The sequence below is a fragment of the Paramisgurnus dabryanus genome, chromosome 16, assembly GCF_030506205.2.
Source record: "Paramisgurnus dabryanus chromosome 16, PD_genome_1.1, whole genome shotgun sequence".
In the NCBI taxonomy this organism is placed as follows: domain Eukaryota; kingdom Metazoa; phylum Chordata; class Actinopteri; order Cypriniformes; family Cobitidae; genus Paramisgurnus; species Paramisgurnus dabryanus.
In genome coordinates, this window is record NC_133352.1 from 16854268 (window position 1) to 16874092 (window position 19825).

A 19825-nucleotide genomic window follows, 5' to 3' on the forward strand; every position below is an offset into this window, starting at 1 on the left:
GATTTAAACTATAGATATAAATACTGGAAATCAGAGAAAAGTTACAAAAGACTACTGTACATTACATGTGTTATGACATAATGGAGTACATCCCACGAAGTACTGCTAATGATGTAAACTTAAAAAATGCTGGGTTATTCTCAGCCCAGCATTGGGTCAAAACGGCACACATCAGGGACCCTGAACAAGTTTAAATTTTACCCAACAGTAGGTTAAAACAACCAAGCATAGGGTAAATTATAACTCAACATGTTGGGTTTGTACTTTTTTGACCCAATGCTGGGTTGAGAATAATCTTTTATAAAATCCACTATAAAAAAATATTATTACATAATTTTAAGGAGTGGGCAGTCACTTTTATCCGTCTTCTACACCTAAAAATTATGTTTATAATAAAGCTTATAATACACTTTTAAAAAGTTTGGTATTTTTGTATTTCATGGTTGGGTAAATATCGTACAGAACCACCGTTGGGTAATAAATAAACTTATGCTGGGCTGCTGTTACCAAAACAATCCAGCATAAGTTTATGTATAACCCAACAGTTGGTTGTGTCCAATATTTACCCAACTATGAGTTAAAGCAACTCAACATTTCAGTGTGATCATTCTGAAAAGATATATGAGAGGCTCAAATGCAAAAGCCACTAAATGCCACCTCTATAAAGCACCTTTTTATGTTTTCCGCTTAATATTGGCCTCAGGCCATTCAGAAATACCGGTTTGCTGGCAGAATCCATTAACACTACATATAAAAAATGTAAAAAAAAACAAACATGTCAGACGTAATTAGAGGGTTTTGTATATGAGCTCTTCATATGTTATTATCACAAATCAATTTGCAATTTGAGTGTTGGGATCTAAAACTTTTAAAATTCAGCAAAACTAAAGAGAAGTTTGAAAACTGACTTCATATTATGATTGCAGAGAAATAATTGTCACCGTTCCTTTAAAATGATCTTCATTGCCTATTTTTTCTTGAATGATATATACTGTATATGCAGTCTACCAGCGATCAATGCCTTATATAAACCTGACAAACAAACTAAGTTATATCTTCTTATCATCTGCCAGCTGAAAATCAATCATTCTGGATACCCAGCTGGAACTGAATCCCCCACTCTATAGCTTACATGTTTTTATAGCACAAGAATGTTTCAGTTTCTCATCGACACATTGCTCATGCAGAAGAAAAGACATATTGCTCTAAAATGAAATGATGCGGCCGCTCGGAGATCTGTAGTATAGATGCTAAGAGAACCTGTAAGGCTTTCACAAGACCCGTCTACAATTTACACATTTTGTCAGCCTGAAGGGGTGGTTACAAAATCATGTTACCCACAAGCATCAATCTGTTAGTGTCATGCCAGTGAGACCCCAAAAACGAGATTCCTTTGTAGAAATATTTATCATACAGCAGCATTTCTGTTTTTAAGTCAAACGAATTGCAACGGAAAAACATTTACGAGTTGACTGCTTTTAAAGACTGTATGTTATCATTTCAATGAAGCCATAAAACTAATTGAATGCACTAAAAATGCCAAGGTCATACATTGAATTCCCAGGGACATTTGTGCAAATAATAGATAAAAGCATTTCTAGGAATCACCATCAATTTTCTTGGAGTTTGTTTTAATATACGCAAATACACATTTATATAGAATAATCATTTCAATAAGTTGTCCTATGTTGCCAGCAGTTGTGGATTAAAATGCACATGAGTCACATGTTATACTACACCACAACACCACGCAATATTGGTCAGCGGCAACAGGGCAGTTTAATGTAAAAAAAGACTGGCATTGACACCCCGATAGGACACAGCAAGGAGATGAATCGAGAGTAAACTCAGAGTTGAATCACATAAATCTCACCTTACAAGCCATATTCACCAGGGAATATTCAGAATATCCTGCTACCTAGTGTCTTTTTCATAAGCAACTATCTTTCTAATTACTCGACATGCCGGTTTTAGCACTGTGGTTGTCTGAATGCTTGTCCTTGGTAAGTTAGTAAGCTGAATGTGCTTAAAAAAGTCCCCAGTGCATGATATGAAGCTGTCAGAAAATAGATGAGAGGCAAGACGGTACCTGCTGGAGCACCTCAGCATCGCCTCGCCCCCCAAAGCCTGCTGTTTGCATTGTGAAGAAACTACAAAAGACTCCCCGATGATTTTGAGCCGTGGTCGATGTGAGCAGGGGGTCAAGCAAATGTGGTGTGTCTGGGTGACCTTAATCACATACAGGTTCAGACGGACTCCGGTTTCACTTGTGGGCCTATTTTCAGGTCACTGCCTCAAAGTCACAGGAGGGCACTGTCATTATCTCTCGCAGGCGAACCCAATCATCCAGACAATGAAATGAGCTCCGTTCTCACAATGCACTCAACTGTTGTCCATCTCCCTGGGCTGAACACATGTAATTTCTGTATGTGCTAATCTACGAAGTGAATTAGCCGTAAGGAATGTGTTCTGGTCTGATTGCCGCTGCCCTGTGCAAAACAGATTTACAACCCATCAAACAGCATTGGTGCGCCAAAACAACATCAAGACCAGCATCTGGAAAATATATGACTATATTTGTTATGTATATCAGTTATGTAGACTGTGAACAATGTTTAGTTTTCATTTTAGTTCTCATTTTTATTTTTAAATGTATTTATTTATTTGTCTATTTAAAATATTTGAATTATGTATGGAACAGTGGCGGCCGGTGACTTCTTTTTTCGAGGATGCAAAGATCGTCACAACATGTATGTAACCCGTCATGTGTGTGGTTCCTTTTTTCAAAATATGTGTTCTGCGCGTCGAGTGATCCTATGTGCATAAAGTGTCTTGTCAAAATAAGTGCCTGCTGCAGACGCGTCTTAAAGGGACACTTCACCCATTTGCATTAAGCTTTGTATAGTTAGAACCCCAGACATGTTTTTGAACAGTCATGCATAATTTCCTCAGTTGTCGCTGAGACAGGAGAAATACAGATTTCAGTGTTGCACTTCCTTCTTTCAATGATGTAAAAATCATCATTTTGCATCATTGAAAGAAGGAAGTCCAATATCTTTGTTGAGGGAGTGAGACTACGAACACCCCTTTTCTTGGTCAAATAGGCACCAAATTCTAAATGTATGTTAAATTTCACCTACAAATATAACACACTTTCAATAAAGATTAATGTTTCTATGGGTGAAATTCTCCTTTAGGGGTTTATGATAAAAGAGATGCTTGCGTTTGCCAGATACTCGCATCATTTCATGCATAATCAGAGTTTAATGTTAAGGGAGTGTCTTGTGTGTATTTTGTGAACGTGAGCGTCTCTTTTATCATAAACGGTTTTGACACGTATGCAGCAGGCACTTATTTTGACAAAACACATGATGCACATGGTTCACATGAGACGCAACACACACACATTTTAAAAACACAAGCAACACACGACACTTATTTTGAATTTGCGCGCCTCGGATGAGCAGTCAGGAGCCACCACTGGTGTGGAATTCTTGACAACAGACCGTTGAATTATTCGAAAATAATGCGAGGTGGGAATGGAAGGTTGGAATATTACTTTTAAATAATTCAAAGGACCGGAGTCAATTATTCTGCTTATACCATGGTTCCCACAGACATTGCATGGTGTTTATTTTATGACATTTGACAGGTCAGGTGTGCATTTATCAAAAAAGAATGTATCCCAGTGGAACATTTTTCAATAAATCAGAATAAAGCATTCAACAGCCCCGTGGCATAAGTGCAGTTATGTGTGTGTCTTTTGTTGTCTAATTCAGTTTGTTGTCTTATTCAGTGCTGTTTGTTGTCTTGTGTCTTTGTTCCTGAAACGTGGTTTTGTCTCACAATGTACAAACTGTATATGGGTAAAATGACAATAAAGCAACTCTAGCCCTCTCTGACTGAATGTTGAGGATATTGTAGAGTGCTAGACCTTCTCTATATGTAAGTGATATAATGTATGTGTATATGTATATGTTATATTATGAACTTGTTGCTTGTATGACACTGGAGTACTGAGAGAAAAACAGGTTACAGAACTGTATGCACAGTAACTAACACATGCAGGTAAAGTTTTATATTTATGTTTAAATTCTTTTGTAGACAAACTTTATTTGTGCCAAACATTATTTGTTTCATTGGAATATATATAATAGTAATAGTAATAGTAAATAAAAAGCAGATGTGAACAACTCAAATATTGTTTCATATGCATCTTGGGGTGAGACCTCAAGAAGCTTTTAGACAAAATGCCACGGGTATGATTTTGTAAATTGTAGGTAAAGAGCACCAACTGTAAACTGCAGATGACAACATATAGTTTTCATTTATTTTAAAGTTATCTTTATCGTTCACCGGTGTGAAAGCTTGTCGTTGGCTAACCATACAGTAGTATAAAACAACAACTTACTGTTTATATCACAGACATGCAATGTTACAAAAAAAAAATAAAAAATCAATTCCATTACTAAAATGTGTATATTTTACCTAGCAGAGCAAATCATCATAATAGTATGTAAGATAAAAGGGTTCTTACATTTTTTTGAATGCTTTTAGTTACAACATAATTTTCATTGTTAGATTTTTTAATATTATATACTTTGATGAGTTTATACTATAATTATATACACTGTAATAAAAAAGTACGAAACTTTACTGACACTGGGGTGGTATCCTCAAAGGTTTTCGTTGTACCTTTATGGGTACACAACACATTGACATGTGCTAAGGGATGTTCATATTGACTGTTTAACCATTAACCGAAGGTAAGAATTTATGACCCATTAACATTATCAGTAAAAAAAAATAACACACGGTGCGTGTCATCATAAGCCGACAGACATTTCACCACTTTCCTATCTTTAATTTGTGAATGTCCTGTAAATGACACAAATTATTGCTGCCCTGACAGTCTGATAAAGTATGAGAAATCATTTGTGTGGGTGTTTGAATATGGTTTGAAAGCTGAACGGAGACGCGCGCATGTGCGCGCAAGATGACGCTGTTCGTCATCGTCTCGCGCACATCCAGACAGACCTTCGCTGATGGCCTCTGACCCTGACCATAAACATCTCTCTTTTTGCACAAAGAAATGGCCACTGTGGTAGATGAAAAAGAGACAATCTGCCCTTTTTGGATATTAATCATCTGGACTGATCACGTGCTTTTTGATAAGGTAATGTTGCATGAATTTCTGATAATGTATGAATCCTGGTTCTGTTGTTGATCTGTCACTGCTGTTTGCACGTTCAATTGAAATAAAATGGTTTGTTTTTACCAGGTCACAGACAACCATCAACTGTATTTTTACTCAATCTTTTAAGTTACGGTTAATAAGCTGCGGACATCGGTCGGGAAAATTAAATAATATGAACATCCCTACATGTGGTACCTTTTTGGGTACAATATTTAACCATAAGGACCTATTATAAACCAGTAAAATGTTATAGATATAAAACATTTAAATGTACCTTTAATGGTGCAGTTAAGGTATAGTAATGTACCCAAAAAGGTACAATATTGTATTACTGTATGTTTTGTTTACCTGTAAATATACAAATGGATCCTACCCTTAGGTACTACCCTAGCAACAGAAAATGTACAGTTTTGTACTTTTGTTTCTGAGAGTGTATGTGGAATAAAAAATAAATAAGGAATGAGTAAGTATTTCCAACGCTTTAACCGGTACTGTATAGCGGTGCTATTGCCTGATCAAAATCCTTCATTTAGAATTAAGAGTGAGAATATAAACACAATTTATCTCCACAGACTCATCAGATCTGTAAATACTCTGTCTGATCCTCTTTGACTCTTTGGTCTTGATTTAGAGCACTATTGGGCTGCAAATCAAGTTAGACACAGCTGACAGTCCACCGGCACTCCTGTCTACCTGTTTTAATTAGCACAGATTGACTCCATCATCCCAATGAGATGCGGTTGCTAAAGAAGGACTACAAATAACGCCACACATTCAGTGCAATACCTTTATAGTGTCACCGTGCCTTTTTACACCTGAGATTTTTGGCATACGAACAAACAGAAAACATCGAACACTTAAAGGTTGACAGCACTTTAGTCAGACTTGTGACTACAGCAAAATGACGATGCGCTCCGGTGAAAACGGAAAGAGGTGAATGCATATTTCATCTCAGATGATAAAACCAACCAAAAATCATCAGTTTGCCGTAACTATTGCGTCTGCGGAAATGGCACGTAATAAATGATCCATGGAATCGATCTATCTGCGTTTTCCAAGGTAGACTTCACAGACACTGTTAATTACTGCTTCCTGCCACGGCAAGCATGACTTTTACTATTGCTCATACTTAATGTCAGGGATTTTTGTAATAAATGTTGCAGTGTATCCTGTCACACATTGTTTCTGCAATGAACGTGAATGATACTTCAAATCATGCAGCTTTCTGAAGAGTAAAGTGCTGTTATTTTCGTAAGCAATCAGACTTGCCTGGTAAACAAAACAGTGGGTGAATGCAACACATAGACTATATCTAGTGGGCAGAACATTTTCAGAATACTTTAACCCATTCAGACCTGATTTCCAGGTGTTTAATCTGTGGGCCTTATTTTGATTGGTTGATCAGTATTTTATTGGTTTGAACCACAAAACAAGTGATGTCCATTCCAGTGGAAGCATGGTCTGAAGGGGTTAAAGCAACATAGCCACCGCACAGAAACGTGGCGGCGACTTACGAATTACCGCTCGCATTTTCTGATCGATTCCAATGCTTTCGAGTTTTGCAAATAGTTTGAATAAATTTGACTTTATTGCATGAGCTCAGCTGTTCATTTAAAGGACAGTGGATCTACGTTTTGGGGGAGGAATAACATTATCTGTCCATGTGCTAGGCTTCCGCTTATTGAGATTTATCATTCCTACCATCCGTGGCACTCCGACGGCAGCATCCCATGCAGACAGATTGCAGAACAGCCAAAGCCCATTTGCATTAAAACCCTCTTAAATATGGCAGACAAAGCTATATGAAAGCATGCTAACACGGCTCGTAAAAGAAGAACAATAGTGTCTTTTATCTGGCAATAAAATAAATAAATAAATAGAAAAACTACACCTTTTGAAACAGCATTGACCAAGTGAGATTTTTAAGCCTTCGTGTGATGTGAAAACATCAGTCGGCTTTGAAAAACAGAGACGCTTTGGTCTAGTGTCATGAATACAGAGTTAGTTGTTTGTTAGGGTTTCAAAATGTGATCCAAGCTGTTCTGTTCAAATATTAAAATCTGGAAGACTTTGAAAGGTGCGCCTAATAGATACACCGCATGTATCTGCAGCGCCCATTGCACTTTGGAGAAGTTTGATAAAAGCATTTTCTGTTACGCTAGTGAAACTTTCATAAATGTGCTTTTTAAAGCTGCGCTCCAGAAGTCATTTATCATTTATTGCCGCTTTGTTCTATTTATTTGGAAAATGTATACAATTTTTCAAGCAGCCATCAAGTGTGACAAAAGCCACTAGTGTCTAGATGGAATGAAGCAAGGAGTGTGGCAAGGTATTAAACAATAGCTTTCAAAGTGCTTACTAGGCAAGAGGAAGGCGTGCGGAGTCCACAGGGCAGCTCTCTAGGGCCGACAATCTGTACGAACAGTATGTTTCCTGTTCTACTCTCATTCCCCCGAACAGCATGCCTGCCTTTCTTACATTCGACTGCCTGCAGCCAGATTTAATATAATGAACGCATAATAGCACAGACACTATCCTATAATGAAATCTTCTCTGGTCTGTTTTGCAATGTAATACAGAGCTGACATTTTGTTGACATTACAGATCAGAATTTTGTACCTACAGCGAACGAGTCTAAAGTAATACAAAGTTTGATGGTCATAAATATGTAATGATCCATGCTATCTGAAAGCAAACTTAAAAATAACAAGCTTTCTATCCTGGAATTGACAATAACCAAACTTTGGAATAATGTCAATACACGCTCGCATAATTCCGCTTAAAATCCTCACGTCTTTGTCTCCCAGAAACTCGACAGACTGTCCGCTTTCATTTGCTGTGAGCTCCTGAGCCTGGACGCCTGCTGTACGGACCGTGGAGATGATGCATATTAAAAGAGCACACTGGCTATTCAATCTGGCCCCTAATTACACATTTTTCTCCAATTATAAAGAAAGTTAATTGAATTAGATTCCATTTTGCATAATTTGACTGTGGTATACAATGTTGATCTATTCTGTTATCGCTTTCATCCAAGCCTAGTTGGCAAGTTCACATTTCAAAGAGCTTTATATGGTCTCCTGGCTACATGACGTGCAAACGCCATCCACTTCTCCGCTTCTGAACGTTAATTAGTCAATTCTGTGGGCTAATTAGAGAAATATGTCCTGCTTTAGCTTGTTGCCCATCCCAAGGAGGAGACCGTGTGGCAGAGGACGAGGTGGGTTAAGACCAGGACACATCATCTAGAGGTTTTATGTACTGGTGTTTAATGATGTCCAAAATAGCTCCTAGCTTCTGTTTTTGGGGGTGTATGGTCACTTTAAACCTCAACAATAATTTTCTGATGCACACACACACACTTGTACAGAAAATGGTTCTGCAGTCTTGGAAAAAGCTGCATAAGCTGTCAATTGGGCAGTACCTTTTCAAAAAGTACACCTTAAGGGTGCATAGTTAGCATATTAGTACCTGCTTATTGGAACCTCCGAAATATATATCTGCAACTTTTTAAAGTTGCAGATCCCCATGACAGCTTTTCTGACAGCGGTATTTTGTAATCCAAAAATAGGCTTTTGTGACATCACTGTAAAGATACCTGTTAATAGCACCTTTATTTTATAATCATAAGTGTTTAATTAAAAGGAAAAATGCATGAAATTACACAAGTACATGCATGGAATGAACAAAGTACTGAGGTCTTGGTAAAAATAAACATTAACCCGTGAAATATTAAAATCCAACTGAGCAGCGGCAGCAATTAAAAGCATTAAATATCAGTAAGGACTAAGCAAGAACAAGACATTTTAATTCAGTGTATTAAAATGTATTCATAATTTATATTTTATAATAATGTTTTTGCACATAATTGTACCGACACTGTCAGAAAAAAAAGTACAAAAATTATTACTGGTAGGCTATAAACCTTTACAGGTATACAAAACATAATACAATGTTGTACCTTTTTGGGTACATTACTGTACCTTAAAGGATTCGTCCATTTCTTTTTCTCACCTCCATGTCATCCAAAATGTTGATGTCTTTCTTTGTTTAGTCGAGAAGAAATTATGTTTTTAGGAAAACATTCCAGGATTTTTCTCATTTTAATGGACTTTATTGGACCCCAACACTGAACAGTTTTAATGCAGTTTAAATTTACAGTTTCAAAGGACTCTAAACGATCCCGAACGAGGCATAAGGGTCTTATCTAGTGAAACAATTGTCATTTTTGGCGAGAAAAATAAAAAATATGCACTTTTTAACCATAACTTCTTGTCTTCCTCCGGTCCTGTGACACGCCAGAGCGATCTCACGTAATTGCGTAATGACGTCGAAAGGTCATGTGTTACATACATATATGTTACATTACATATATGGACCACTGAAAACAATAAACTGACACAAATACATTAATTAGTATCATTTGACATACAACAATGTCGGAACGGTACTTTTCTCCACACTTGATAACACTGGGGCATACGCATTCGTCATACGTGACCTCTTGACGTGATGACGTATTACGTGAGGTCGCGCTGATGCATCACAGGACCGGAGATAGGCGAGAAGTTGTGTTTTAAAAGTGCATATTTTTATTTTATTTTATTAATTGTTTCGCTAAATAAGACCCTTATGTCTTGTTTGGGAAAGTTTAGAGTCCTGCATTTAACTGCATTAAAACTGTTTAGTGTTGGGGTCCATTAAAGTCCATTAAAATGAGAAAAAATCATGGAATGTTTTCCTCAAAAAACATAATTTCTTCTCGACTAATCAAAGAAAGACATCAACATTTTGGATGACATGGTGGTGAATAAATTATCTGGATTTTTTTTAAAGAAAATTGACTAATCTTTTAAGGAACTATTGCAGTGGTTTCCAACATGGTGCCCATGGGCACTAGGTTGCCCGCACAGTGTCTGTGAGTTGCCAGCCAAGCTTATTGTATCAATAGCCTTAATTTCAATATTTATTTATTACATATTTTTATATTAGCTTAGCTTCTTTTGTGTATGTTAACATTTTAAACAATGATAAAACATATCAACAAGTAAAATAAATGTTTTGAGTAGACTATCAAAAAGTAGCACTTCAGATTGTTGACCTATTGTGTACCTTTAAAGGTGAAGTTAAATGTTTTGTACCTCTAACATTTAGGGGATACACAATAGGTCTTTAAAAGTACACAATAGGTCCTTAGGGTATAATATTGCACCCCAAAAGGTACAACATTTCTATGTGTCAGAATGGAAAGGAAAAAAATGTACCACCCCAGTGACAGAAAAGGTAGAATGTTGTACTTTTACTTCTGAAAATGTAAGGTTTATGTCAGTGCTGATTTCAAAAACATTAAAACTGTATCGCGCACATACAAAGAAGGATATGAGCAAATTCTATGTTAATATGTTTTTTTATCTTTCTGATATAGGTGTCCTCAAAAATACAATTTTCTCTTTATAACAATTTATTTAGACTAGCCTAACACATGCACACTTCATCAAGGGACAGCTCTGTTGCAAGTCTATTGTAAAAGTCAACAACAGCGAAGGACAAATCGTTTGTCCATTGTGTGGTCAAATGTTGTTCAGCTCAAGGTTCAAAAGCCCAGCCTAATTGGGTCACACTCTGGAGACGCGCGCTCTATGACATCTATGGTGTAAAACTCCACGGCACAGCAGAGCAGAGAATCTGAGGCTCGGTGATTAGCACCCTGCCCAGTTAATTTTAGCACGGTTTAGAACGGGACTAATCAGGAATTAAGAGTCGGCATCCGCCCTAAACCGCCTTCTTTACATCCACACAGGAGATATGTTCAGTACGTCAAAAAGGCAATTGTCTGCCGCCTCCGATTATCCCCAGGAAAGCCTATAATCTGTCTGAAAGTACTTAGAGAGTCAAGCAGCAAAATAAACAACATTGATTACCGTCCACTGTTCTTTTATTTTTTTCTGCATATGGATGAGGAAGGTTGGTGGCTCTAACCCCCCTCACCGCCATCTGCTTCAGCAAATGTTAAGGCTTGGGTAAATACCTCGAAGTCGTCTGTCCAAACCAGATTACCGGCTATTCTAAGAAGGGGCCGGAATCTTATCGTCTTCCAAACTCTTTTACGGATGTAAATCAAGAAATCTGTGCTGGATTACCTGGATTAAAGTGACTTTGAATAGTGTCTTTAAGCCAATGTCTCCTGACCTGGCTTTAGCTGATCCTTTGCTTAACCACTTACGTAGGTAAGATCTCATGGAAATGTCCTCCAATCCTCAGTTGCTTACCTGTTTGTGTCAATGCCCTTCTACAGATACAGTAAATTGCTTTCTTGATTAGACAAAATCAAAATGGCCTTCGGTACGCAAATGCACTGAGAAACAAGTTTTTCTTGAACAGTATGTTTATCTTGTATTGCAGTAAAACTTTCTTGCCATCTTAAAACAAGATAAATTCACTTGAGAGGCAACACTGTTGAATATTTAGACTTGCCTTCAAAACACAAATCTTTAAAATAACAGCGTTTTATCTAAGTGTGCTCACTTGTTGATTCATAAAAGTGAAAATCTGCCAGCGCACTTAGACAAAAAAAGGATATTTTTTGAAAACAAGCTGTAAAATCTTATTCAGTCTTGCTTCTCAAGTAAGTTAAAAAAGTTGAAAACAAGTGGGGAAAAACAAATTAAAATCTCATTAAATTTTCTCAGTGTGTGATCAGATTTTTACCATTTTGTGTAAATCACTTAAAATACCAAAAATAAATCAACAAACATAAAGCTATGCTTGAATTTTATCTGTGTTGGTCAAACCCAACAGGAACATTACATCAATCGTCCAATACTGCAGGAGTTATGCAGGCATTAACCTTAAAAACAGAATGTTAACATATGTTAAAGAGCTCAATAATGTCATGCCATTTACTAATACATGATGCATTGTGCATGTTGTGCCATCGAGTTCAGAACAAAGGATGTGGCATACAAAATGTACCTTGCCAGGATGACTATGCAGACGAAATGAAAAAACAAGCCTTCGAAATTGAATTTTGATCCCTTGTTTTAGAAGAACGTATCTCTGCGACAGCCTCCTCCTGAAGATTAGTGTATAACAACGTTCTTCAAATGAAATTCAAGAGCATTTAATCAGACAGGAGTGTATTCTGTTGCCCCTTTTACATTTGGTTTTCACTTTACTTTTGAATAACAAGCGTAGCCGACCTAGCAATCCTAAACAAACAAAAAGGACAAAAGCAATTCCTTAATTCCCAAAACCAATGGAAAAGCTACATTGCAATCATGTTTTTGATTTTAGTCATATTCTATTAAGGACAATTTTTTTAAGATAAACATTTGTTTTTGATGTAAGCAATAAGGTACGTGAGCCTTTACTGGGGAATAATTCACGGTTGAAGGGCGTTGTAGGCAAAATGCGACTTCTTCACGATATAGCACTAACCTCGAGTATCTTACTGATTTAAAATAAAATTGTTACCACACAGTACAGATATTAAAGGGGCCATGGCACAAGACTTTTTTAAGATGTCAAATAAACCTTTGTTGTCCCCAGAGCACATATATGAAGTTTTAGCTCAAAATACCATATACATATTTTATTATAGCATATTAAAATTTCCACTTTGTAACTGTGTGCAAAAATGTGCCGTGTTGGGTGTGTCCTTTAAAATGCAAATGAGCTGATGGAATTCAAACACTGATCACAATGATGGTGGTTTGTTGACATTAAAACTCAATTGTGCTGTGAATTATTTTTCTCTTTCTTTTTTTCTGCGCTAAATGGAAGTGCTATGTTTGGATAGTGCAGATTAAGAGGTGGTATTATTATAATAAGAGCTCCTTATGACATCATAAGGAGAGCCAAATTTCAACGACCTAATTTTTCATGTGCTTGTAGAGAAAGGTTTACCAAAACTAAGTTACTGGGTTGATCTTTTCACATTTTCTAGGTTGATAGAAGCACTGGGAACCCAATCATAGCACTTAAACATGGAAAAAGTCAGATTTTCATGCCATGGCCCATTTAAAGCAAAAAATATGTATTAACACAACTTTTGTATGAAATAAACTCTATTAAATGCCTCCCTTCGGCTGAAAAAAATAGTCCCTTTCTGAATTTAAACAGCAACAGATGCGGTGTCCGAAATCAAATACTGTGACATTAGGTAATGAAATAAATAAAAAAGTACATACTCATCGACTATAAAAACAGTAGGTAGTATAAAGCATGTGTAATAGTATGAATGAATTTGGACGTACTACATCCAGCATTTGGATACATAACATGGCATACGTCATCATAACAACAAGTTAGTCATTAACTGGAATAACGTTAAACATGTGCAATTTCACCAGCTTTAAAAAGAGCGGACATTTTTGAATAACACAACGCCTCTTCTTCTTCATTGAATAATTCCTCTCCCAGGGACTAACAGGATAGACACTTCGGAATCTTGCCGGAAGTAGAAGGTCATCAGGGGACTTTCCGCCTACTGTTTTTCAGATACTATAAATTGGGACATACTACTCGCAACTGCTTTTCGCCTACTATATAGTATGGAAGTAGGCGGTTTTGGATGCAGTGAGGATATTTCACATATGTTTACATTGCTAAGAGTGGTTGCTAAGGGTGCTGTGCATTGATACACAGAATCGTATAGAAAACACAGCCCTTGACCAATCAGAATTAAGGACTGGATCTAACTATTTTATAACTAAAATACATACAGTAAAATCATCTGCTGGCTTAGGTTCTTACTGACGGGACATACGGTATTATGCAGAAGACTACACTAAAAGTAAAGTTTGCCTGAATAGAGAGTAATGATTCAAATTCAACATTGATCAATAACATTAGTCTCCGCTACCTCAGAGCAATTGTATGTAAATCAATGCAGCCTAAAAATACTCAACTGTGTAGCTTGTGAATATTTATACAGTTGCTCTTTTAACCAACGGGCACGTTTATAACAAGCAAAAGAGACAACCAGCGTCTTCGAGAACCTTGCACTGATTTTAAACACTGCGCGAGAATGATGGAATTATTCAGTCTGGCAGAGATTTGGCAGTGGGACTGTTCAGCTCTGACTTGAGAACAAATAATAGTCAGAGACCATCTTCCGGTTTCCTACGCCACTGCACAGAAACTGCATAAATAGCACTACATAGAGATAATCAGTAAAGCCCTTGGGGCCTGGACGCAATATTCTCGGTCTGCAGTAACTGGTACTGTAATTCCCCCGTGTATCTGATCATTTATAACGACGGATGACTCTCCCGTACCCTCAAATCCCCGGCCCCATTCTGCCCCGTATGTGATGTAATACTGAGGACACAGGATATGATCAATATGAATTATAAATACGATCTCAAGACATATGTTTTGTTGCACTTTCTCAGCAATCTGATCCCCGGTCTGTCCTACTCAAGATACATTTTGTCATTCCAAAGTCCGGCTGGTTTATTAATTCATGAGGTTTCTTTTGGTGCAATACTCCTTTAGTCAGCACCTGCCAGAAAGGTACTTTCATAAGCATTCAGACTCCTTGTAAAGCAAGTGCAGTCTTGCATTTACAAGCATCAAGTTTCCTTAAACTGAACACAGTTAAACTCAACCATTTATTTTTATTTTTTTTATAATAATTCATGCATTTATGCAGTTACTCTTGCCCTCCAACACATACAAAATAATATAAAGCAAAAGTGTTGCGTAGGCAATGATTTTTGGAATAACATTATACGAGGTCTGTAGTGAACATAAAAGTGCAATCAGAGGGTACAAGGGGTTACTCCACACAATCATGTGCTAATGCATTAACATGTCCAAGGTTGTTCTGGGCTAACAGGTCAATCCCTGCGGCAACACTATTATTGCGCCTGTTCGTTTACAGACTCCGTTAACCAGTCCCTTTATTGACAACTCTTTATTAGATCATGAGCAAACGTGCAGAGGTGTGTTAGCTTTGTGTGCACAACATGGGACCCTATAATCCACATCATGCAGGTAGTATTTGTTGTACTTTATTCAATGGGAATTCTGGTTCTGTTCAGTGCTGTCAAACAAATCACACATTTCAGCTACCATGCAAGCCATGCCAACACGAGAAACTACACCGAACTGTCATTGTAAATTTGAAGAATAAATTACATAGCTCAAATCCCCAGATGGATAACAATCTGGTGAATGATTATTTTTTGCCCATACAAAGATTTAATAGGAATTATTACACGGTCATCTGTAATATTAAATTTTGATTGGTCAATTATAATTTTTTTGTATAAAGACCATTAACTATATATTTTTATACAGCTGTATCAATTTGCAGTTTCTTCTAAAAAAAAAAAAAAAACTAATATTTTAACTCAAATCAATATTTCATGTCAATTAATTTATTTGTTTGGCAAGTAGCTGCAGAGTAGCAGCACCAGAAGCAGCCTGCTGATTGTACATTATCGCTTGCTTACTACTGGACACAGGATTGTGTGTGCGGTCCACTATATCTACATCATGTAAAAATGTATTTATATTTATGCCAAACACTCGTGCAAGCTGATGCAAGCAGCGAGCAGTGTTAGTCTCATTATTCAGAAACAGTTCTCAGGGAAAAGCACGCATGCCAACATATTCACGAATGTTCAAAGATTTTGGCACATCGAGAGTTTACATTGAGGTATTAATAGCTGGCTGACATTTGCACACTCTCTCTGAAAAAAAAAAGATACAAGCTCACCGTAGTGCATGTACACCATTTTCTCTAATCACCAAGGACATATTTCCCTCAAGGGAAATGATTAGCTCTCCAGGCTTGCAATATAAAGTTACTTTGATAAGCAATTAAATTGTTTTCCATTGCTTCTAATTTTTCTCTCCTCTTTCATGTGAACTTCTGGAGCAGATGCTTTGAAACCACATACAATGGAACAATGGTCGACTCATGGGCCAGCTAACAAATGCACAATAAAAACTTTAGTTGTGTGATCATGGAGCCCTAAATTCTTACTTCTTATAAAAAAGATTTTTTTTATGTCACACATAATAGATTTAATAGATGCACAATAAAATACTAAAATGTATTAAAGCGATACTCTAGACAAATATCAAAATGAGCCAATGATTTACTCACCCTCAGGCCATCAGAGATACATATGTCTATTATCTTCCAGACAAATACATTTGGAGTTATCTTGGTAAATGTCCTTGCTTTTTAACAATTGAAAACATGGATAAGGGGACAACTTCTGACTTTAAACCCCAAAAAAGTACCTCCATCCTTCACAGAGGTAATTCAAATGGCTTCAATGGGTTAATAAAGGTCTTCTGCGAGTAATTAATGCGATTTTGTATGAAAAATATCCATATTTCAAACTTTATAAATTGTAATAACTAGCTTCCAGTAATGAAGCCATCTTGGACAGATGCAATTCATTGTGCAGTGACTCTCGTGAACTCATTAATCGAGTCCAAGATGTGGTCGTTACCGGAAGCTAGTTATTATAATTTATAAAGTTTGAAATATGGATATATTTCTTACAAAATCGAATCTATTAACTGAAGAAGACCTTTATGCCATGTGGATTACTTTTGTGAAGAATGGATGCACTTTTAAGGGTTTAAGTCAGTTGTTGCGTGGAAGAGCAAAGACATTTACTAAAATATCTCCAAATGTGTTATATGAAAAATGTTGGACACATGTATCTTGGATGGCCTGAGGGTGAGAAAATCATGGGGTAATTTTGATATTTGGCTGGAGTATCCCTTAAAATTACGTGAAGATGTTTTTTATGTCTCTTGAATTTTGATGGTTTCATGTGACACAGCAAAGCACAAACTATGTTTATTCTTGTTGCAAGGAATCATACATTTAAAGGGGACAGAAAATGAAAAAAAAAAACATTTTTACCTTGTTGAATAATGGTAGTCTACCCGCATTCACGAACATACAAAAAGTGCTAGACATGCTAAACATCTCAGTCTCATAGAAATTCCTCTTTTAGAAATGTCAGCCAGAAAACGGCCCAATCTGAAAAACTGATGCTTATGACATCACAGGCATCTCACTGCCCCTCCACTTTAAAATAATTGGCTACATTTTTTGAGTGGCAGCAAAGTCAGCCAATCAGTAATGAGATTGCAAGTTAAGCCAGTAGGGGGAGCCAAATAGGTGCAAAACCACTTATTTAAAATCCCCCACCCTAATAGAGCTATCTGAGAGAGGTTTTTAGGAAGCTTCTAAGGCATTACAGACCCAAACAAAAAAAATTTTGTCTACATGTCACATCACAGAACAAGGATAAATACCCCGTTCAATCATTCTATGTCACCTTTAACCACGCCTGGGTTGTATAATTGTATTCTGTATACCATTGTATAGCTTTGTTTATGGCTTTTAGGGATAAAGGCACATCATGCAACCTGTCATGTTGGCATCTGCCTAATTTGGCTAAGAAAACATATGGGAAGCGTTTGACATTGACAAGATATTAATTTTGTTATCATCTGACTATTAAACAAATACATGATTTAAAGTATTGTATTGTACTTTGTTTATTGCATCAAGCATTTATCCCCCTGCATGCCACCTGCAAATCAATGTCAACCAGAAATATTAGCTTTACAGTAAATAAAGATTTAAAATGATACCAAACATAGATTAATAAATGATGCATGAAAATGAGCAATACAATGCAAAAGACTTTAATAAACTTTGAAAGCTCAAACATACATAAAACAATTATATACAGTTTACTTCACACGTTGGCAAATTAAAGTAAATTACAAAGAGAATGTAAGGTGCTTCATATTTCATGAAAGTGGTGAGTCCATCTCCCTTACATTAAAAACATTCTTTCCATATCTTTTTCTCTGTCTATCGCAAATATTTACGCAAGTCTGTTTCTTGCACAGTGCTGGATTTCTATGAACGAATCATTGTGTGTTTCTAACTCCGGAGCAATATATCTGACACCATTAAGACACTAGATACCTCCGCAGGAATACGAGGTCAAACAATTGGGCCCAAAGACATTTCTACACATCACTCCATCGGCTTACTGTTTTAACAAAAGTGCTATTCATTAAAGCAATTTATTAGTCCTGTATTCAAATGTTATTGTTATTCCAGTCTTACAAGTCTTACAAAATACATCTTTAACTGCTTGTGATCAATACTTTAAAGTGCTCATGTTTGGTGAATTCTTGTTTTACTGTAAACTTATTGCTGTTCACATATAATCTGAATAGTCCACTTAATCGTGCTCCGTATTGTACTGTCTATTTTTTTTTTTATGCAGCATGAATACATAGCATGTCAGATTGAGGATATACAAACACCCAGGTGATGTAACTAAAACCTACCATCTCATATAACAGATCGCCAGAGGCTTTCTATTCAAAACCAGTTAAATACATCTCACAGGTTATATTGGCTCTGGTTTTATAAGCTGACTACAACAGACAACATATAAAGGTCACGTCTGGTATCCCTTTCTACTGCGTACAAGACAATTCTTTGATTGGGAACCAGGTGATTGCAGCTTAGCGAAGCATTTGGGCGTTATTAGAAATTTGGAGGAAATCAGTGCTAAAGTCTACCATGGTGTGTTGGTACCTCCTATTGAGGGCCACGCATAACAATGTTAGCCACACGCTAAACAGTGCGGGGACAGTGCCGATAGGAGAGGAGGGATAAAGGGTGCATGGTATCACGTGAACTCCGGCAGTAACACATTTGTCCTTTGCGGTTACAAATTAAACAGTAAAAAGCATGTGAGCAAACGATAAATATATTCATAAAAAATAGAAGAGAAACAAGCACCAGGCACATCAAAGTTTCATCGAACTTTGTCTAATGCGTCAGTCAAGAAAAACTCAACATAAAATCAATAAATAAACACAGACAACAAGGACCTGTGCTGCGTATACATAAATACATATCTACATAAACATCCTATACAGAGGTCTTTGCCGCATTCGTGTTCCATTTGGATAAGCAGAAAAGTGGAAAAATGCTATAGGCTAGTCTCTTGTGCCCTATTCGGTGAGACCGGTGAATGAGGACAAAAGGGTTTAACAAAGCATTTCAAACCTCCTACGGTTCACAAGCAGAGTTTCGGCCGAGCCTCGGACAGTCAAATTAGTCTGCCGGTTTGTTCCAGGCCTCGTTTGAGGCTGGAGAATGGGTACAGTTTGTGTTTTCACCTCTTCGGTGAGGGCCTTCCTCTCCCTCCCTGCCCCTCTTTAGGAAATGGCAGCTAGAGATTGATTTTTATCCTGTGGGAGCGAGCTGTACCTGTGCCACAGTGTGTGCCATAGAGTGGTGGGTTCAGTGCCGTCTCCTGTAATATAGAGAGACAGACAGATATAGGGAAATTGAAGTTACAACGGGTAGCTAAGCTGCAGTATGTACTGTGTAAGATGATAATGAAGTCATCTCTCTCTGGACATATACAGTGCATACATTGAGAGAGAGAGAGAGAGAGAGAGTGAGAGAGATAGCATTCTGCAAGGAACAGACTGTTTTAGTGATCTTGTTAGATTTACCTTGAAGAATGCTGGGTGTTACTGGGTGACTAGTCGGTGCATGCAGTTATACCAAATTGCTTTTTTTGCTTAAAATGTAACGTTACATCCACC

At 37.0% G+C, this 19825-nt stretch overlaps 1 protein-coding gene across 3 annotated transcripts in view; it reads right to left on the reverse strand.

Annotated features, from left to right (window-relative positions):
• Window positions 1-19825, reverse strand: part of pcdh11 (protocadherin 11) — a 208747-nt gene that overhangs the window by 165239 nt on the left and 23683 nt on the right. Inside the window, exon 4 of one of the 3 annotated variants that reach the window (XM_065271716.2) lies at window positions 17594-19527. The exons of the other annotated variants lie outside the window; for them this stretch is intronic. Coding sequence (XP_065127788.2) covers window positions 19444-19527 — 84 coding nt within the window. The 3' untranslated portion in view covers window positions 17594-19443. Of the gene's footprint in view, window positions 1-17593; window positions 19528-19825 lie in introns of those variants that run through there. 3 annotated transcript variants of the gene reach the window in all.